General features: G+C 41.2%; 1 protein-coding gene across 1 annotated transcript in view; it reads left to right on the top strand.

The window, feature by feature from the left end:
* The window catches only part of GABBR2 (gamma-aminobutyric acid type B receptor subunit 2), an 822,765-nt gene that overhangs the window by 640,019 nt on the left and 159,800 nt on the right, over positions 1-22,946 (top strand). The window contains exons 9-11 of the mRNA XM_021008593.2: positions 1,096-1,176; positions 4,527-4,677; positions 7,169-7,301. Coding sequence (XP_020864252.1) covers positions 1,096-1,176; positions 4,527-4,677; positions 7,169-7,301 — 365 coding nt within the window. The remainder of the gene's footprint in view (positions 1-1,095; positions 1,177-4,526; positions 4,678-7,168; positions 7,302-22,946) is intronic.

The raw sequence follows: 22,946 nt of genomic DNA, 5'->3' as shown, positions 1-22,946 counted from the left end.
AATATCAAAATTAGCATTTTAATAATAATAATAGACAGTAATAATAATAACTCACATTTCTGTAGTGCTTCAGGGTTTTATAAAGCACTTTCCCCATGAAGTGGGTAATGCAAGTTTTATTTATTATCACAAAGTTACAAATGTGAAAAATTGAGGATCAGAGAGGTTATGATTTGCCTATGGCCACACAGCAAATAAGTGTGAGAATTGGGTCTCAAACCCAGGTCTCCAGACTGCAAGTCTAAAATATACAATATGTGAATTAAATAGTGCAAAATGCTATGTGAAATCCCAAGGGAAAAGTAGTCACTGACAGAGGAAATCAAGGACAACTTGCTGAAGGAGATAGCCTTTGAGGTGAGCCTTAAATGAAGGGCAGGAATTCAGCCAGTGAAGAGGGAGGACATTCCAAGCATGAGGAGTGAGATGAACAGAGGCACCTTCTCCCCTTCAAAAGCAAGATGTTGGAGTAGAAAGAGCATGGGGTTTGGAGCCAAAGACATAGGTTTGATTCCCACTCTGCTGTTAATAGCTATATTATTTGGTGCACATAATTTCTTTTCTGAGCCTCAGTTTCTTTGCCTGTAAAATGAGGAGGAGAGGCTAGATGAGTCCATTCTAGCTCTAAATCTTATGAACCTGTGAAAGATGCAGAGGCAAGAAAGCACAAAGAATATGGGTGTGGGTGTGTGTGTGGGTGTGTGTTCAGGATGCAAAGTTACCAAGGACCAGCCAGTTCACTCTGTGTATAAGGATGTGGTCTGCCTATCACAAAGAGAGGATGGAGATGGGCTTCACATTTGAGGAAGGGCTTTAAAGCCAGAGATGAAGATCTTAGATGGTTGAGAAAGCACCATAGGTCTCTGAGAAGTAATGTGGCTTGGTCAGCATGACAAATTAAGCAAATGACAGTGGCAGTGTACATAGATGTTGGGGATCGAGTGGAAGGGGTTATGTTCAAGGTAGAGGGATAGAACAGGGGTCTGGCCTCCATCTGTGGCAATGGGGGAGAAGAGTAAATGGAAAAAGACATCTTAGCAAGCAAATAAAAAAAGGAGAACATGGTCTAATCTACCCTTATTGTTTTTTCTACAGATAGTAGTGAAGTGAAGGTGGGTGAATACAATGCTGTGGCTGACACATTGGAAATCATCAATGACACCATCAGATTTCAAGGTAGGATGGGTTGCTTGAAATTCAGTCAAAGAGTGGTATGATATTGTGTAAACATCCCCAGTAACCCAGAAGCAGGTTTTACAGAACAATAACAATAATAATAATAGCTAACGTTTCTATAGCACCTACTATGTGCCAGTCACCGCACTAAGCGCTTTCTAATTATTATTTCATTGTGAGGCAGCAGGCCAGATAAAAGTCTGGCTATGAAATCAAGAAGTCCTGGCTTCAAGTCCTACCTCTGACACAATACTGGGTATTTGACTATGGTCAACTTACCTAACCCCTCTGGTCCCAGGCAACTCTCTAAAACTATGAGTTACAGGTGAAGGTACCCATCTGCATCCATGGAGGGAGTTTCTATGCCATGAGTTCCTTACACTGATGAAATCACAAATTCAGACCAAAAAAACGAAATGTCATTATATATAAGCCTTCACTGACCCTCAAGCCAGAAATCAGATTTGGGGAAGACACTATCAGGTCCAAGATAGGACAGGTGGCTTTAAAATCAAGTGAAGAAGAATAGTGTGACATTTTGTAATTATCTCTAATAACCCAAGGTCACTTGGGAAAGGAAGGGGGAAGAGATTAAGCATTTATATAGTGCCTATAAGGTGCCACACACAATGTTAAGTGCTTTGCAAATATCATTTCATTTGATCCTCACAACAACCCTGAGGGATAGGTACTGTGAGGATCCCCATTTTACAGCTGAGGAAACTGAGGCAAATAGAGGTTTAGTGACTTACCCAGCGTCGCACAACTAGTAAGTATCTGAAGCTGGATTTGAATTCAGGTCTTCCTGACTCCAGGCCTAGCACCCTGTTCACTGTACCACTGGCTGCCATAGTATGCCACTTTCCTCAAGCTAAGCTAAGGCCTGGCTGGAGGTGACTCATTTGAGGACCACAGAGAAGGGAAAAATGAATCGCAATTGTTCATGCTCTAAAGAAGGCTTACAGGACAGAAAGGTAAAGTTCCGATTTCAACAAACAACCTCCAAAATGCCCTATTTCCCCAAATAGCATTTGGGGGCCATTTCCCCAAACTATTCTTGCATGCACAAATTATTATGGTTACTCTACCTACGGCCACCTGAGTTACTTAACTTATTTTCTGTAGTATTTATCCTATTAACTTCTTATTTAATCTAAGTTATTCTGTCATATTGCTTAGTTTCATTCACAGGATTTAACCTTTGGATATACTAAGAGAAACATGCAAAGGAAAGCCCCCTCTATCACAGCCAGGGCCACACATTTGTATACCTTTGATAAGGTATGAAGATTGTGTTCCTACCATGTGAAAAGTACATCTCTTGTGTGTTACAGTACACCATAGAATTTTAGCTTTCACCCTAACACACATAGCTTGGAGAAGGGGCTTTTTCTAGTATGAAAAAATGTCCATTTTATTAAAAAGCCATATTTCAAAGCAACCCACCCAACGCAGTACCCTAGGAAGCTGCCTCTGTTGCCCACCAAGCATACAGAAAGCATTGTCCTCCTCCAATTGCCATCGATACAAACATATCCTTGTGGCATTTTGACCATATGTCATTTATACCTACACTGTCTTCATCAAGGTCTTTTTCCAACCTTAACACCACTGGCCAGCCTTTAAACAACATTAAAATTTCAGAACAAGTCAATGACCAGGCTAGGAACTCAGCCTTAATTCCCCATTCTGGACCTGAAATATGAAATTTGCTCTTCAGCTATTGAGAACTCTAGGGATATATTTACGTATGGAAAAAGCCCAGAGTATAGAACACACACAACCCCAGGGATTGTTCACAATCTGCATTTATTGAATTTCAATTTAAAATTGTTCCACATTTTATAAAGGCAAAGCAGAACCCTCTGGAGAGTGATCACTTTGATTTTTTTTTAATATAGAAGTGGCTGAGCTTGAGGGAAGGAAGTCCTAAAAAGAGCTCATTCTGGAGAATGTTTCTCTTTTTTTTTAAACTTATAAGACTACCAGCAGTTTCTTTTTATAGCCCTTCATTAAAGCAATTACTTCAGGAGGTAAAGGGATATAACTATATAACTATATAACTATATATATATATATATAATGTACACATATATGTATATATATGTATATATATATATATACATGTATATATATGTATATATATACATGTATATATATGTATATACATGTATATAAGACATCTTCCTAGAGATCTTATTTTCATTGAGGAACAGCACATCCCATTCAGCCTGGCCCTATACTTTCAAGACAATCTCCTATGATCTAATTGGGAACTCAGTTCATACCTGTGCTGCCTCCCTCTTAATTCCCCAGCCTGAAAAGCAACCCTCTCCCAAATCATTGACCAGAGCCTTACCTCCACCCAACTTCGAATGGGTAGGTTTTACAATCATTCACACCCAACCAGCCAATCTAAAATGGCCAATGACTGCTGGCCTAGTCTTATGCCCACCCTATAACTAGCAATGGCCTGGGATGCAGCGGGTAAACTTAGACTTTCTAAGGACAGTCATAGGATAATGTTCAAGAGAGGAAAAGGCTAGTCTGGCTGGAAGTGATCAGGAAAGACTCTATTCACATGTAAATGAGTTTCACTGGACTTCAATGACTGGAGGAGAGAGTGAGGCTGATGGCTGCAGCTCTGCCTCGCTTAAATCCAATCTGCACTCAAGTCAAGACATCATCGGGTGATGTCACTGGTCCTCTTCCTGAACAAAGGACAAACAACAGCCCACCCTATAAGTTCTGGCCCTTTAGTTTTGGTTTGTTCATTAGTGTAGGGAACTGCAAGTAAGGAAACCCTCTCCACCAATGCAGAGTAGCATTTTCTCTGCATTTTATAGCTCAGAGTTGCCTGGGGCACTGGGCCACTGATTCAGGCACTGTATCCTAGTATGTGTCAGAGGTAGGATTTGAAACCTGGTTTTCCTAACTCTAGGGCCTCCTAATCCACTAAGCCACATAATTTAATGACTTAATTTTGAATTTGCATACAATTATCATACCAAACATAAGGGAGTGGGAGTGTGGAAGGAGAAACAGAAAGAGAGAGAGGAAGGAAGGAAGGAAGGAAAGAAGGAAGGAAGGAAGGAAGGAAAGAAGGAAGGAAGGAAGGAAGGAAGGAAGGAAGGAAGGAAGGAAGGAAGGAAGGAAGGAAGGAAGGAAGGAAGGAAGGAAGGAAGGAAGGAAGGAAAGCAGGCTTAGGTGTGGTCAGGCTGGGATAGAATTCTCAGTATTCAAAGCCACAGTTGTTTTGCCTGTGTTCAACACGATGACAATAATAAATAACTCTCAGAGGAAATCAATGTGTGTTTTGCTTACGCTGACTTTTCTCATTGACCTTTCAGGTTCAGAGCCTCCAAAAGACAAAACAATCATCCAAGAACAGCTGCGGGAGATCTCGCTTCCTCTTTACAGCATCCTCTCTGCCCTCACAATCCTCGGAATGATCATGGCCAGCGCCTTCCTCTTCTTTAACATCAAAAACAGAAACCAGAAGTAAGCCATTCATTTCCATCCTGCTCCTAATGTTCCCTAAGCTGATGTGCTGTTTTTTATACAGCCTAGAATTGACCACAATGAACCATTAGGCTCCCCATCTGTAAAATGGGCATAATAACATTTGTGCAACCTACCTTCAAGGGTAGTTGTGAGCAGAGTGCTATAGAAATAGAAATGTAAAAGAGTATGTTCGTAATCAGTATTATTGAACTCTTTCTCTGCATGTTGTACCCTGAGAATTCAATAGGCATTCCTTCAGGAGAGTAGAGGACCAGGGGATGTATGCATTAGGAGAAAGGACGCAGACACTTCTCACTGTGAGAACTAGAAAAGGCCATAAGGGTCAGCTACCCCAATCCTCCTCATTTGACAGATGAAGAAACTGAATCTCAGGGAGAAATGACTTGCCCAAGGTCACACAGCAATTCGATGAAGACTAAGACTAGAATACAGGATACCTAGCTTCAAGCCCAGGGTTCCCTCCACTCTACCACATTGCCTTTCCAAATTACAGAGAACAGTCAGCCACAGAGAAACTCACCCACTAAGGAAATCTGGCTAGTGCTAGATGACAAACAAGGCCACATTTTAGGCTACAGTTTTTTTTTTAAATATAGTTCTTCAGTTTCCATGGAGAGTCTCTAAATCCAGTTTCCCTTCATGTTGGGGTTGGGGGGTGGGTTGAGAGAGAAGAATGGACATGGGCAGGAGGAAGCTCAGTCTCTCTGCTATTCAAGGCCAGCTTCAGATTATGCAGGTGTCACAATCATTCCCCATCCTTTAAATACATGTTGGAGCCCTGAATGGCACTGGCCTAGAACCCAATGTGAAGGCAGGCCTCACAGATACACCATACGATCAAGAATCAAGCAGGGGCAACCGCTGTGTCCCCCACAGTGAAGCGTCATCTCTGAGGCTACCAAAGCTGTTGGAACCTAGGAGATGAATCACTGCTTGATCCAGGAATAAACCTAACTCCACGAGAGAATCTAGGACGATGGCAGTGAATTTTCCCTTCTTCTTATATGAGAAATGGAAAATTGTCTTGATATTTTAGCAATTTGTAAAGTCTTTGGTCCTAGATGAGAGACAAAAAGAGGTTCTCTTGAAAGTCAACTTTGGAAGGGTGCTCAGAGGTCACAGTCCAATGAAGTGGGACCCTCCCCTCTGTCACCTCAACCCTAAGCCAACAGTCAGTCAGACTTTGCCTGAGTACCTCCAGTGACAGACATCTCACAAGCTACTAAGGCATACTTTTCCATTTTTGAAAAGCCCTCTCAGTTAGGAAGTTTGGACAAGTTGTTTTTCTTGCTATGTTCAATAGAAAACACACCAGACTAGAAGTTGATCGAATTAGGTTTGAGTTTCAGGCCTGCAAAAGTCACTCAGCTTCATTAATTGTCAGTTTAAAAAAAAAAAACACAGGGGAAGCTACATGGAACAGAGGATAGAGCATGGGCCCTGGAGTCAGGGGGACCTGAGTTCAAATCTGGCCTCAGACACATAACACTTACTAGCTGTGTGACCCTGGGCAAGTCACTTAACACCATTGCCTAACCAAAAAAAAAAAAGTCTATGAAGAAACAGAAAACAATAATCACTGTGGTTCTAAATTCCCCTTTCCTAAGTAAATCTTTCCAAACCTTCCTTTAAGGACCAGAATAAGTCCCACCAGACCTCAAAGGCCTTCACTGATTACTGGATCTCCCCTTCTATTTGCTCCTGTCATCTATACCCTCTATTGAAGTTTTTCATTATTACTAAACTATTTTCATCTATATGTTTTATCTTCCCATGAGAAACGGGGTTCAGTCACTCCTTGGGAGAGTTAGGGATTTAGCCCAAGCATGCAGCCACAACTCACTGCTCCCCTAGAAACATGCCACGTGCAGTTCTGTCCTCCCTTAAGAAATGAAACTTAAACTGAAGTGAACGAAGAAGACGTTTATTTACGGTTCTTGCAAGAAGCGGGTGTGTGTGTGTGGTACCCCCAAAAACAGACACAGTGCCTTTTATGCAGTTAGTTCCTTCAGAGCTGGGATTGCTCCCTGCTCTTCTGGGTTGCAATCTTCCCAGTACTCCCACTTTATAATGTGTCCCTCCTCCCGATAACATATGAAATGTGCCCAGTTCTGTGTTATTGCTCCCCTCTGGGCAGAGAAGTTAATATTAATGAGCCCATTATGCATGTGTACTCTAAGTAAAGCTTAACCTTTGTCCTATTTCCAGCCTCTTTAACCAAACCACCAATTTCATCCACTTTTAGCCGGCTCTACAACTTCTGACCTTTTCTCTCAATTTTCTTGTATGGAAACATAATCATTTCTTACGTTTCATATTCCCAACTAAGAGTACACATCTTACCTTTTTTTTCCCCTCGGAACCTAATGCAGTATTGTGCAGGGAAGGCATTCAGCAAATGTGTATTGAGTGAGTAAGTGAATGAATGAACTGTCTTATTAAAGGTACTACCTCTTTCTGTTGGTAGGCTGATAAAGATGTCCAGCCCATACATGAACAACCTCATTATTCTCGGGGGAATGCTGTCCTATGCATCTATTTTCCTTTTTGGCCTTGATGGATCATTTGTCTCTGAAAAAACATTTGAGACACTTTGCACAGTAAGTAACTTAAAATATTCTACCTGAGTATGAATTATGCAGTATAAAATTTTTCATGGTGAAAATAGAAAATACAGTATAATGTGGCACTTACCTAGCAGTCAGTTTTTGGAAATCTAAGCCATTCAGAACATAGTCATAGGGGGCAGCCAGGTGGTCCAGTGGACAGAACACCGGCCCTAAAGTCAGGAGGACCTGAATTAAAATCCAGCCTCAGACCAAACACCTGACACTTACTACCCGTATGACCCTGGGCAAGTCACTTAACCCCAATTACCTAACAAAAAAAAAAAAGAACATAGTCATAAACCCAGAAGTGAAAAAGCCTCTGGGCAAAGAGAAAAAGAGTTGTTACAAAGCCCACGCACTTCTGTAAAGAGGGGTATGGATGGAGTCATCACTAGACTCCAGCCTATTGACCTCCTGTGTATAAAATTAAGTTTACTGATTTAAACAAGCTTCAGCTAGTAGCCAGCCCACTGAAAAGTGGCAGCAGATATTGAAGATACAGGCAGAAGATTCACCATGTGTTAGCCTAGCAGAAATAGTGCTGGGGCAAACAGAGCCATGCACTTCAGCATCCTGTGAGGCCATCCCAGGACATAATATAAAACAGTATTTTGTATTCAATAATGGTGACTCTGAGTAGTCTTAAAGCAGAGATTTGTTTGGAATGATGGATAAGTAACTGTTGACAGTCTGGTCAAGCCTGTGGACCTCTTCTCTGAATAATATTTTTAAATGCACAAAATAAAATGCATAGGATTACAAAGGAAATCAATTATACTGAATACAGGTATCAGAAATTTAAAAAAAAAGCTTAAAATTAAGTTTCAAAAAAAAAATTGAAAATTCAAGTATCAGCACTTAAGGGTTAGTTATGGGCAAATTATAGTCTCTTATTCAAGGGACAGCTAAGGGGTGTGCTGAATAGAGTGCTGGGCCTCGAGTTAGAAAAACTCATCTTTGTGAGTTCAAATCTGGCCTCAGACACTTACTAGCTTGTGACCCTGGGCAAGTCACTTACCCCTGTTTGCCTCGGTTTACTCATCTATAAAATGAGCTAGAGAAGGAAATGGCAAACCACTCTAATATCTTTGCAAAGAAAACCCCAAATGAGGTCCCAAAGTGAGAGATAACCGAAAAACGTCTGAACAACCACAAATGTGCCAGGCACCATCCTGAGCAAAGAGGGGTGCAAAGAAAGGCAAAAATATCATCCCTTACCTTCAGGGAGCTCATATTGTAAAAGAAGAGACACTATGCAACTATGTATTTACAAGATACAGACAATGTAAATGGAAGGTAATCCTAGCTGTTAGAGTAACTGGTAAAGACCTACGAAAGATGAGATTCTAGTCTTAAAGGAAAACAGGGACATTCAAAAGGTAGAGGTGAGGAAGGAAACTACTACAATCATGTCGCGGGGTGGGGGTGGGCAGGGAATGAAAAGGCTGATGGAAAATGGAATTATCTGAGCCTCAGTTTCCTTATTGACAAATAGTCATAGAAGTAGAGATCCATTAGGATTTAGAACTGGGAAGGAAATTAGAAATCATTTAGTCCAATCTCCTGACTTTGTAGATGAGGAAACTGAGGCTCAGAGAAGTTAACTGATCTTCTTAAGGTCACAGGTAGTATAGAGAGATGAGGATCATGTGTGAGGAACAGCCAGTAAGCCAGAGGGGTAAATTAAAGTGTAAGAAGACCAGAAAAGTAGGAAGGGGCCAGATCATGAAAGCATGTAAATGCCCAACAGAGCGTTTTACAATTGATCCTGCCCATCATAGAGATCCACTGGAGTTTCTGGAGTAGAGGATTTACATGGTCAGACCCATTCTTTAGGAGGATCCCTTTGGCAGCTAAGTGAGTGGACGATGGATCTGAGCATCCTTGGTGGTTGGGGAGAGGACATAAAGAAGATAGAGCTTGAGGGAAGAAGGATGAGATCACGGAAGAGGTAGCAAGCAAGACAGAGTATATCCATAAGGTGGCCCAGTAGGGTGACAGAGATTAGGGGAATAGGAGGTTGTAGTTAATGGGGAGGGGGAGGGAAGTGTTAGTATTTCATTAGCTTTTTTGATTGTCCCATGCTGGTGACATCTCTTTCAGGCAAAGTGCTGTCTAACAATGCCATCCCTGTTTAATACTTGTAAAACTGATTTTTTTTGTACCTAAATGTAAGACTTTGCATTTATCTGTATTAGGTTTTATCTTATTAGATTTGTCACGTGAGCCATCAAGGAAAGGAGATAACAAGCTGGCAGAGATGATCAGTGGAGAAATATGTCCCCAGAGCTTAGCATGGTGCTTTGCATATAGAAAACACTTAATTAACACTTCATTCATTCATTCATTCATATAGCTCCATTTAGAATGTTGTGATGAAGAAATTTCCACAGTCTGTGCTCCTCCAGGCTCAAGGCACCCATTGATTCCCGGGTGGCCTCGTTGCTTCATTGCTTTGAGAGGATGGGTTGAAATGGGAAGGAATCTTGCACTCCAGGAGGGGTCAATGGAGCCTACTAGGAGCCAGATTGCCAGGGAGATGAGACTTTTGTAGGGGTTCAGTGTGTAGGAGTCATATAATGATGCCAAAGGGTGGGATAAAAAAAAATGATGGTCAAAAAAAAAAGCCAGGCTGGGTTTTAGGTGGGATATGCAAAGGTTGGGAGCACAAAACAGGAGCAGGGCAGATCAAGTAATGGTGCTTACTTTGTAGATATGCTGTCCATCCTCCTCTTTGATATACATGGTCCCATTCTCTCATGTGTCTCTTAACTTTGAGTATGAACCATTGTGAAACTGACAAACGAGTTGTAAAAACTGAGACAAATATCCTTGTTCAATCCAATAGGATAAACATTTATTAAATGCTTGCTGAGTGCTAAGCACTGGCGATACAAATAAGAAAAAGACAGTTCCTGCCCTCAGGGAGCTTACAATCCAATGGGGGGGCTGAAAGTGGGGAGGGGCACTGGGAACATGAAATTCCATGGAATAATAACCAAGCAGAATTGCTAATGGAAAATGGAGGGTCTCCCTGGAAAGTTCAGCGCCCTCTATAAAGGAACTTTGAGAGGAGCTTACTGCTCCATTCTAGCCTTCCAATCAAAGGGGAGAGGCGACTGACAAAGTTGACGTGTTGGGCATCCAAAACCGAGTCAATTTGTATGGTAATGAGATTTCAAGTGATCCACTTATCCTGAGAGAGATGTGATGTTCCAAGGAGTCAAAACCAAACCGAGCTGCTGATGGAAAATGGAATTATCTGAGCCTCAGTTTCCTTATTGACAAATAGTCATAGAAGTAGAGATCCATTAGGATTTAGAACTGGGAAGGAATTTAGAAATCATTTAGTCCAATCTCCTGACTTTGTAGATGAGGAAACTGAGGCTCAGAGAAGTTAACTGATCTTCTTAAGGTCACAGGTAGTGATTAGGAGAGCCAGGATTTGGAACCAGGTTCTTAACCCCAGATCCAATGCTCTTTCCACAATACGATGGTGCCTCTCCTGCAAGGTTGTTGTGAGGCTCCCCACCAGGTTATATACAAATCCTTTAGCATGAGGAGGTAAGCAAATGGAATGCACCATTAGCAAAGCTGTTCTCAATTGTTTTTTCAGAGCTTATAATGTTCAGTCTCATTAAAGTTCCCACAGGCTTTGAAGCCAAGGAGACATTTTCTAAAGCCACATGAATGAACAGTATGGTGCAGGTGCTTCTGAGAGATTTCCACTGAGCTATTCTGTATAGGAAATTCCCAAAGGGTTTGAACTGAATAGAAACCAGAAAGTTTTTCAGTGTCCTTTGAGGGTCAGCACTATGTTGGATAATTGCTTTACACCCCCATTCAGTAGAGTGCCATGTTCATGAAGATGCTTAACAGGTGACACTGAATGGCGAGGACAATGTCTATATTTGACATTTTTGTGAAAAATTTGTAGAGCCAGAAATCTGCTTCCTATGCCCTTACTACTGGGGGGGGGAAGTAAACACCTACTACGTGCCAAGAACTGTGCTAAACACTCTTTACAAATATTATCTCATTTGATCCTCACCGCAACCCTAGGAGGGAGGTGCTTTTATTGTCCCCAATTTACAGCTGAGGAAACTGAGGCAAGCAGAGGTTAAGTGACTTACCCAGAGTCATATAGCTAATAAGTATCTGATGCTGGATTTAAACTTAAGTCTTCCTAGCTCCTGGTCTGGTAATCTATCCACTGACCTTTAAAAAATACTGCTAAGAGACACAACCTGTATTACGGTGGAGCGAGAAGTGAGGATCAGAGGACCTGAGTTCCAATCCTTGCTCCATATTTCCTATCTGTGTCACCTTGGGGAAGGTTCACTTCACATCTGCTGCCTTGCCTGATTTCAACTCCAAAGAACAAGATGCCCCTCCCAGGTGAAGCTCATCTCATCACCAGGCTGTTCATTCTAGCCCTGATACCACCTCCCTCAGCCTCCTCTCCCCTCTGATTGGAGGGCTTGAGAGTGGAGTACCAGACTCCTCCCAATGCCTTCCTTCACAGAGGGCAGAACTGGACTCCCAGCTCGCCCCACACTGTACCTGCTACTCTACCTATGAAACAAGATGCCCTCATGCCACGTATCCACTTGTCTCCCCCCCTTTTCCTGCCCCCCTTTAGATTGTAATCCCCTTGAGGGAAGGGACTGTCTTTCTTTTTTATTGATTGTATCCCCAACACTTATCACCGTCTTTGGACAGCTCTAAATCTTGGGAATTTTTTTCCCCTAAATGAGCCTAAATTTGTCACTTTGCCATTGCCATCTATTCCTCCTGGTTCTGCCCTCTAGGGCAAAAGTGGACAGACTTTGGCCCAAGAGTCAAATCCAGCCTTATGACTGCTGCAAGCTAATAGTAGTTGGCACACTTTTAAATACAACAAAACCTTATTTTAAAATGTAACAATAATTCTTAGCTCATACAAAACAGGCAGCAGTCCAGATTTGGCCCACTGGACATAGGACCAGACAGAGCAAGAATATTCCTCCTTCGCTTGAAGGTTCTTTAGATAATTGAACACATGGGGCAGCTAGGTGGTACAGTGGATAGAGCACCGGCCCTGGAGTCAGGAGGACCTGAATTCAAATCTGGCCTCAGACCAACCACTTGACACCTATTAGCTGTATGACCCTGGGCAAGTCATTTAACCCCAATTGCATAAAAAAAAAAAGATAATTGAACACAACTATCATTTTCCCTTTGAGTTTTCTCTTCTCCAGGCTAAACATCCCTAGTTCTTTCAACCAACCTTGATTTGATAAGAAGTCAAGGCCCTTCCCATCCTGGTTGTTCTTGCCCACTCAGACACTCTCCAGGTTATCCATACCCTTCATAAATTGTAACACCCATAAGGAAACACAGTACTCCATAGGAGATCTGGTAAGGGCAGGCTACCTTGGGACTCTTGCTTCCTGATTACCAGAAGATAAGCTTCCCAATGTTGCCAAAGGTTGCACTACCTTATTTGACTTACTCACATTGAGCTTTCAGATGACTAAAATCCTTAGATCTTTTTCAGACAAACTGCTTTAACGGAGCCTTCCCTATGTTATACTTGAGAAGTTTGGTAGTGGTTGCTGTTTGCTCACTTGAAAGACTTGCATGTACCTATATTGAATTTCATCTTCTTGGGTTCATCTATTTCCTTTTCAGTCAAATTCTTTTAGGATCCTGACTCTGTCATTCATTGAGTCAACTATTTCTCCCTGATTAGTGTCATCTGCAAATCGGATAAACAATCATATCTGTCTTTATCCAAGTTATTGATCAAAAAATGTGAAACAGCACAGGGCCAAGCACAGATCCCTGGGATCTGTGGAGGCCTGGCCACGTTGAAATTGAGCCATTAACAACCCTTCAAGTCCAGCCATCCAACCAGGTCCAAAACCATCCAGCTGTATTATCATCTAGTCAACATCTTTCCATCTTCTCCACAAAAATAGTATGAATACTTTATGGAAAAGCTTTACTAAAATCTAGGTAAACTATGCCTATAGCATTCTACTCTTATACCAGCTGAAGAACACTGTCAAAAAAAGAAAATAAGGTTAGTTTGTTATGACCTATTCTTGATTAAGCCATGCTGGTTCTCTTATCATTACTCCATCATCTCTTTAATTCTTTGTTCTAAAATGTTCCCAGGAATGAAAATCAACCCCCACCCCCACCCCCAACTGACGATGTTTTGACTCTGGTCTCTTCCTTTTTAAAAAAATTGAGACATTTGCCCTTCTCTAATCTCGTGATATCTCTTATACTCTTCATGATTTTCCAAATGCTTTTTCAAGTGGCTCATCAATCAATCTGCCAGTTCTTTCATGACCCAAGGGTATACTTACTTTGTCTGGGCCGGGTGACTTGAATTCATCAAGAGCAACCAGGCACTCTTTTACTATCTCCTTTCTTATCTTAGATATTAACTCCTTGTTAACACTTTTAGTTCTGTTATTTCCAACCTGTTATTTTTGAGGCTCATAGCCTCAAAAGCAAATAAAAGTTGAACTCTGCCTTCTCTCTTTTGTCATGTGTCACTACTTCCATTCTATTAAATTCCATTTATTTAAGTAATAATTCTTTCCTTATCTCACAGAGTTGGAGGGGAACCTAGCTCTTTGCACTGTTGTTCAGTCATTTCAGCCATGTCCAATTCTTTGTGAGCCCATTTGGGGTTTTCTTGGCAGAGTTACTGGAGTGGTTTGCCATTTCTTTCTAAAGCTCATTTTACAGACAAGGAACTGAGGCAAACGGGGTGACGTGATTTGCCCAAGATCACACAGCTAGTAAGTATCTGAGGCGGTGACTCTTCTGACTCCAGACCTGGTGCTCTACCCACTGCACCACCTAATTGCCCAGCACTTTTTGCTGTAATGATCCTAAGATTCCCTTAAAACTTCCCAGGCCCCAACTTTCTATGCCTTAAGCTCATCAGAATGGAGAAAGGACATCAGAGGTCACATCTGGGCCAACATCTTCATTTTACAGATGGGAAGCTGAGGCTCAGAGATGTTAAGGGACTTGCCCATGGTCACACAGGCAGTATTGGAGGTAGGATTTAGACCCAGATCCTTTGACTCCAGAAACAGTAATCTTCCATGGTACCACCTGCTTCTCCTAACCTGCCATATGTCTTGAGCAACAGAGAGTTGAAGAGAAGCATGGAAAGCATTTGTGATAGGACAGAGTTGAGGAGTGAAGGTTTAGGCAGCTCATTATAATTATGGAAGAAAACTATCAGCATTTCCAGGATAAGGCCATATCCAATTGAGTAGATATGTGGAGTAAGGAAGAGTGAGGAGTCAAGGATCACACTGGGGTTTTGAACCTGGATAATGGGAAAGTTCAGAAGAGAGAAGGAAAAGATAATGAATTCTGTTTTGAACAAGTTGACTTTGAGATACTTACTAGGACATCAGGTTTGAAATGCATAATAGAAAATTGATGGTATAAGCCTGGAGCTGAGGACAGAGAGTAAGCCTGTATATCTGCAGAAATAGTCATTAAATCCATGCAAGTTAGTGAAGTCACTGTGAGAGTATATAAAAAGAGGGAAAAGAAAAGTGGACCCAGGACAGAACCTTGGGATAATAGAAGGAGCAGAAGATGCATGTGATTGTTGGTTCTAGAGCATATGGGAATTTCACTTCAAGGAAGTCAGAAAGTCAAATGAGATAGTCTACTGTAAGGAAAATATAGTCCAGAATAGAAGAAAGACTCCTGAAGTGGGGTCTAGTCTTAGAAGCATAGAGTTGGGAGTGGTCGAACTAGTGGAATCCAGGGTGGTGTTTGGGCTGGAGTGGTCACAACCTAATTTAGAACTAGATTACATCTTCCTGGCAGTCATGTAGATGGGATGGTCTTGATAACAACCACTTCCATGACAAGGGAAGTATGCCTGCAGGACAACCCTTCAAAAATGCCTCAGATCATGTGACATAACTCAGGGGAGCTCTATAATGAGGGAACAATCACCTTCTAACCCAGTACCCATGTAACTGCCCAGTTGATTTGCAACTTGAGTTGACTCCCTTACATGGTCAGATTTATGCCCTAAAGGAGAGTGGAAGAGCTTGGGGGGAGAGGGGGAGAAGAGGACTTCCCTTGATTTCCTACAGAGCTCCACCCTTTTTTGCGTTGCAAAGCAATTGTGGCCTTGTATCAATTATAGGTGCTTAAATAACTGGAATCATCACCTCCTGGAAAAGACTCAGGGGACTCTGATGTACATCAAATTCAATCCCCAGGGTGCACCCGGTTTAATTTAGATCTGTCCCAGAGCTAAGTGGAACACAGTGTTTTTATCTACCACAGGTATTATAAATATCATATGCTGTTAGCTTAACCAGTATCCCTGCCCCTTCTCAGTATTTTATTATGGAGGAGTTAGCAGACATGTTGGACCACTAATCAGTCAGTCAACAACACTTACTAAGTCCCTACTTTGTTCCAGACACTGTACCAAGCACTGGGAATACAAGGAAAGGCAAAAGACCCTCCTTACATGGTCACCTATTTGGATAACACTGTAACTTTCTTTTTTTAAAGTTTTATTGATGTGTTTACTTTTTATATAACAAACATTTCAAATTACTCCCACTCTGTGAGAGGTCTCTTGTAACAAAGTAAAATAATTAAGTAAAACTAGTCATACAGTGAGCTCATCTGAAAGTTCATGCAGCATTCCACATCTATAGTATCCCCCCACCTCTCTATTTAAAAAGAAATTAACAGAAACCTATTTTCTCTCCCTCTCTTCCATCCCCAACCCACTGAAAAGAAAAACAAATTTATTTATATAATATGCATAGTGAAGCAAAACGAATCCCATCAGTGATCATATACAAAAATATGTGTCTTATTCTATTCCCTAAATCCACCACCTTTCTGTAATTCTTCATTCATCCTCAGTCCTCTAGAATCATGAATTTGTTGTTTTTGTTTGGTCATTTCAGTCGTGTCCAATTCTCCATGACCCCATTTGGGGGTTTTTCGGTAAAGATACTGGAGTGATTTGCCATTTCCTTCTCCAGCTCATTTTATAGATGAGGAAACTGAGTTAAAGAAGGTTAAGTAACTTGTCCAGGGTCATTCAGCTAGTAAGTGTCTGAGGCCAAATTTAAACTCAGGAAGGTGACTCTTTCTGACTCCAGGCCTGGCACTCTATCCACTGTGACACCTACCTGCCCAAAGTCGTGAATGGTCATGTATTAATCACACTAACCTCAGGAATTTGTTCATCAGTTAGAGAAGATGCACTAGTGTCTATTGGTGAATAATTCATACTGTAAGCCAAAGTTCTACCAGATGGGGATGATCATCTTACGCTTTGCAATAGGCCCAGTTGAGCCTCAAAAGGATCCAAGTTTATATCAACATCATTCAGAGCTAGCTAGCTAGCAAAGGCTCTGAAAAGATTTCTAAGGATTGTGTTTTCTTAATAGTAATTCATACTTGAATATTGCCAAGCAACCAAACCATTGACTTATTAGCCTAGGAGAAAGGAGCTATATAGCACTGGGTACCCAGAGCCATGAACAGACATCCTTGGCACTAACGCAGGATTTCATCTCATTAACACCACTCCTGCACCCCATGTAATGGTTTTCTGTACAGGTGAGATGCTTCAGGGGCTGCATTGGGGGATGAAGTAACCTGTGGAAAGATATAACCAGCAACCCTGAGTTACAGAGGCCATGATTGTCCCTGGCATTTAACTCAGAGAAATTAATACCAGTTGTAATAAGAACACTATCTACCAGGGTCTCCTTCTTCCTCGCCCTCCTCCTAACCACATGGCATAGGCCAATTTTTCCCAAAAAGCTCAAATTGCACTTTCCTTGATACAATTTGCTCATAACCTTTGCCCTTATTGAAATGGCTTCCTGATCACCTAAGGAAATAAAAAAAAGACCACTTATAAAGAAGTACATTTTACTCAACAGGAAAATGGGAGTGAAAGGGGAAAAGGCAGGGAAGAAAATTAGAAGGATGGTAGCTTAAAGGAAGGATAAACAAAACAAACTCTAAGGATGTACAAAAATATTTATAGCTCTTTTTGAGGCGACAAAGAGAGAATCTGAGGGGGTGCCCATCAATTGGGGAATGAATGAACAAGTCATGATATATAAATGTAATGGAATACTATCATGCTGTAAGAAATAATGAAGGACAAGACTTGTATGAACTGATGCAAAGTGAAATGAAGAGAACCAGGAAGATAATTTATGTAATGACAGCAATATGATAAAGACAAACAACTTTGAAAGAATTAAGAACTCAGTGTAATGACTAACCATAATTCCAGAAGACTAATGAGGAAACATGGTACCTGTCTCTTGACAGAGGGGTGAAGGACTCAGAACGAAGAATGAGACAGTTGTTTTTGGTTTTCTTTTTGTTTTGTTTTGACTCAGATAATGAAAAATTTTGTTGTGCTTGACTAAACATATTTGTAACAGGTTTTGGTTTTCTTTTGTTCTCAGTGGTGGAGGGTGGGGAAGGAGAAGGCAAAATTTTGCTGATTGAAAAAAAAAATACAATTTTTAAAAAAGATTCCACCCATGTGGGAGTTGGGACCCTTCAGGCTTGGTAGATGTCCCAAGACCATTATGCAAGTCCCCACCCTCGGCCCTGCTGACCAAACATATTTCCATATGGAGATAAGAGGTACCATATCTACCCAAACTAAGCACTGATGTGTCCTTGTTGAATATCCTTTCTATTTTATGACTGAGTAAACCTTTTTTTGTTAATTTTTGGATAATCTAGCAACACCTCATTTTGTTCCAACATGAAGCCTGAACTAACAGAGTACCAGACTGAGTCAGGCCCACCCCTACCACCAGTGAAGTGGAATTTTACAGGAATAGACCTCAAGATGCTGGCTCTAAAAGCAGCTCAGAAAACATGGTATGGGTTTACTGAGATTTCCATCCGATGACAATCCTAAAAAGGAACCTCATCAACTTTCTGGAGGCCCAGATCATATCTGGACTGGACAGTATACACACCAGGCCTTGTTCTCACAATTTCATTTTTTCTTCATTTATTTAGTTTTAGTTTTCAACATTCACTTCCACAAGATTTTGAGTTCCAAATTTTCTCCCCATCTCTCCCCTTCCCCCATCCCTCATAATATCATTTTTAAATTATCATCTCATAGGGAACAACCCTAGTGGATACACTGCCATGCAGCCTAAACCCCAAGAAGCCAATGAATGAGACTAAAGCAGAGCATCCAGGCTTGTAATGGCTCCAAAGGACTGTGAACCGAGGTGTCAGACACTCCCGGGAGCCAAAGGGCTGCAACATTCCCAAGCCAGGAATTGATTAAAACGTAATTGGAAAATGTTTAACAAAATACATAAAAATACAAGAAAACATGGACAATATTCCATTTTAAAACTAAGTTAAAATTCAGCCCCACAAGGAACCTTCATGGATGGATTAGCGACCCCCATTTCCATTCGAGTTTGACACCACAGCTGTAGAAGATGAGTGACTCTTCCTTCCCTCATACAAACTGTGGTATTGGGTCAAAATCAATTTCATTAGAGATACAGAGTTATAACTGTGATTTCATTGGTATAGAGAACTTCCTGGTGGAAACCCTCTCCCTTCCTTTGAAACCCAAATTCTATTCTGTAAGTCCCAGCATTTGAGAGTGGTCTGGGGCCCTGAGAGTTTAACTTGCTGCCGAAGTGATTTTTTTCTAATGTGTAGGTCTAACTATACCTCACTCCCAGCTCCCCAACTCAGTAAACGTCCATAGCTGCCTGTTACCTCCGGGATCAAATGTAAAATCCTCTCTTTGCTTCTGAAAGGCCTTCATTACGACCCCTTCCTATCTTTCTAATATTCTTACAGTCTGCCCCTCTTCATATTCTCTACAATCCCGTGACAGCGGCATTTTTGCTATTCCTTTTACACAAGAGGGGAAGGGAAACAGCATTTATATAGCTAACATCTGCTATGCGCCAGGCTCTGTACTAAGCACTTTCACAAATGTTATCTCATTTGATCCACCCAACAATCCATTAAACCGCTCTATGTTTCCCCCACCACCACCACTGGCTGTCCACTAGGCCTGGAATATTCTCCTTATTCAGCACTCCCCTTAGCTTCCTTGGCTTCCTTCAACATTCGGCTCAAATCTTACTTCCTGCAAGAGACCTTTCCTGGTCTCTTTCCCGTCCCGGCTGGTAGCACTTTCCCTCTGAGATTTTGTTGTTATCGCTGAATTGTTTCAATCATGTCCAACTCTTCACAATCGCGTTTTGGGTTTTCTTGGCAGAGGTACTGGAGTGGTTTGCCATTTCCTTCTCCAGCTGATTTTAAAAATAAGGAAACTGAGGCAAACTAAGGTCAAGGGGCTTGCCTAAGGTCACACAGCTAGTAAGTGTCTAAGGCCAGATTTGAACTCAAGAAGATGAATCTTCTTGACACTAGGCCTGGTATTCTAGCCACTGTGCCACCTAGCTTCCCCCCCACCCCCACATTACCATCTATGTAATACACACACAGAGCTCATATACAATATCTTTACATGTGTACAATTGTGTGTGTGTATAATTATATTGTATATGTAGTATATATACAATTGTATAGAGAGAAGACATTATATATATATATATATATACATATATATATATATATACATAATGTATGAATATACATACACACACACACATACATAGCTGTTTGCATATTAGGCCCCCTATTAGAATGTGAACTCTTTGGGGGCTGGGACAATGTTTTTGCCTTTCTTTCTTTGTCTGCTCAATGTTTAGCACAGTGTCTAACACAGTAAGCACTTAATAAATGCTTATTGACTGACTGGCTTGCCCAGGGTCACAAGCCTCTTTTTTCAGAGGCAGGAGTTGAACTGGGACCCTGAGGCCAGATCTCTATCCTGTGTACCATGATGCCTAGGTCCCAAGGATGCAGTATCATTTTCTGGTAATAGCTCACTTATTTAGCTATAATCTACCTATAAAAACCAAATGGCACATTAAACAGAAAGACATATGCTTGCCTAAAGTGTTTGTCTCTGCTGTGGGGGATATCCTACAAAGAGCTAAAATGAACAAGGGAATTCATAGCCTTTGAGAATGCTCTGGGGCCCTATACATGGTAAGGTTCTCCAAATAGGTCTGTTTGTGAATGAAGTTGTGTGATCAAGCCTTGTAATGGTATGAGGTTTTGTCAATAAGATCCATGACCAGTCATAACTAGGAATTTTTGCACCTAGGTGAAGAGACAAGAAAGTCTATGGGGTTTTTTTTGTTGTTTGTTTGTTTGTTTTGGGGGGCAGGGGTCCTATCAGTGAAATCAATGATTTCATTGATATAGCTATGTGCCATTGGGCAAACCACTTATATGGACACACTATATATATATATATATATATATATATATACACATATATATGTGTGTGTGTGTGTGTGTGTGTGTGTGTATGTGTGTGTGTGTGTAAAGAGAGAGAGAGAGAGAGAGAGATGCAAAAACCATGGTTTTTGCAACCTCTGGAAAGTAACAGAATTTAAAAATAAAGTCTCTAGATAAAGTGTACTGGCCTTTAGGAGATAACAAGTGAGATAACTCAGATGAAGTGCTTTGTAAACCTTAAGATGCTACATAAATGCTAGCTGTTAATGTTTTCTTTTTTAATTGCACGCACACATTTGTCCATCCAACATAAACATGTCAGGGATTCCAGCAGGGATTCCTTTATATGAAGAGCTCTCTGAAAGCAGAAGGTTGGGACAGAGAAGGGGCAGCATGCACATTCATTTTGGTGGTCACCATTTAATTAAGACACTGGACACTGATGAAGAATGCCTTATGAGTTTCTAAAGAAGGAAAGAGGTGGATCTGATGTGTCCCTGCAGTTGACAAGTGATAAAGCAGTAATGGTGATTAGGAAAGACAGACTGGAAGCAGTGGGCAGAATAACATGACACAAAGTATTCGGGGCTTAGGGTTTCTTTACACCATGTGACAGGTTAAGAACCGAAGTTAACACAGCAGACAAGCCAGGACTGGCTTTGACAGCAGCAGTTCTGAAAGTACCAGAGATGTGGAAAGGATGAAATGAGGGGAGAGGGAGGGGATGCAGAGGGGCAGTGCTATGGAAGCAGGAGCATTCCATTCCATGTTTGAGTCATGTCTCTGGACTTTTGGGAGACTCATTCCCCAAATTCTTTTATGACAGGGCTATGTGACCTCTGTTGTACAATAGAGATTCTTAATGTGGGATTCATGGGTAGATTTCAGAGGATCCATGAACTTGTAAAAAACAATCATCTTCATTTCAATAAGCTGATATCCTTCATAGTCCTATGTTTTTTATTTTATGAGTTTAAAAACATTCTGAGAAGGGGTCCATTGGCTTCACTCAGCCTGTCATGACACAAGAAAAGTGAAGAAGCCCTGATATTGTTAACTGTAAATCCTCCAACGGGGGAGGGGAGTTGTTGCTCAAAGAATCCTTAGGTACAGTCACAACATCACAGAGCCCAGTCACAGAGGTGAAAATGACTCTTCCCCCATGCGGTATTTACAGTGATTTAAAGATAACTTGGGATTGATAACTTCCACAGTTTTGCACACAGAGTCCTGTCAGACATGGGGTAGTGGCCAGAGAACTCACCTTGCAGGAAGGACCTCCTTGCTTAGAATCCTACCTCTGACACTTGCTAGCTTTGGGAACCTAGGCAAGTTACTTGACTTTTCTAAGCCTCAGTTTTCACATCTTGAAAATGGGAGAAATGAAAATAATTGGCTCCATAGGATTGCTGTGAGGATCAAACAAGAAAATGTACATAGAGCACTTGTGAAAACCTGAAATAGCTGTTTAAATGTGAGATATTATTGTGTCCCCTCAAGAAATTATCTGTGACAAGAGTTACTGGATTGTTGTCACCTTAGAGCAGGCAGAAAGCAAAATGGACATAGAGTTCTGGTTAGCTAGATTACCTTCCATTAATCAATCAATTGACGAGCATATATTAAGTACTTGCTGTATGTACATACTTACACTATGCTAATCAGTGAGCATACCAAGTCAAAAAAAAGACTTTGCCCATTAGGAGGTTACATTCTAATACAGAAGAGAACATATATCCACAAGCCTGCATATGCATGATACCAGTTGAGTAAATAAATGGTAACTCAGAAGGGAAGGCACAACCTGAAATAATAGAATGTGACCAGCATTTGAAGCTAATCTTTGATTTAATCTTCCCTCTCTTGAGTTTCAAATAATGAAACTACTTCTACTCAGGGCATCCTTGGCTCAAAAGAAAGCTAGCCACCCGCACCTCACTTCAATTTTCATCCCAAGGTGGTTTACGGCTCACTATTTAGGCAGATTGCATTTGCCTACCCAGCAATTCCATTACTGCCAGGTGGTATGAGATAAGAAATTGGAAGGGGGATTTTTAGAATACAGACACAGAAAAGAAAAGTGCCTGAATCCACCAATGCCAGCTCGAAAAAGAGTCCCTACCAGGCTCCCAGTCTCTGAGACAGAAATGCTGCCTTAGGGACAGAGAAGACCCCTGGGCATCTTATCCATATCATCTACAAAACAGCTCATTTTCCTTTAGTATGTTTGTC

This window comes from Phascolarctos cinereus, unplaced genomic scaffold (genome assembly GCF_003287225.1).
Source record: "Phascolarctos cinereus isolate Bilbo 61053 unplaced genomic scaffold, phaCin_HiC Scaffold_4;HRSCAF=312, whole genome shotgun sequence".
NCBI lineage: Eukaryota > Metazoa > Chordata > Mammalia > Diprotodontia > Phascolarctidae > Phascolarctos > Phascolarctos cinereus.
The sequence above is the reverse complement of the archived record's forward strand: the minus strand, read 5'-3'. Positions and strand labels throughout refer to the sequence as shown.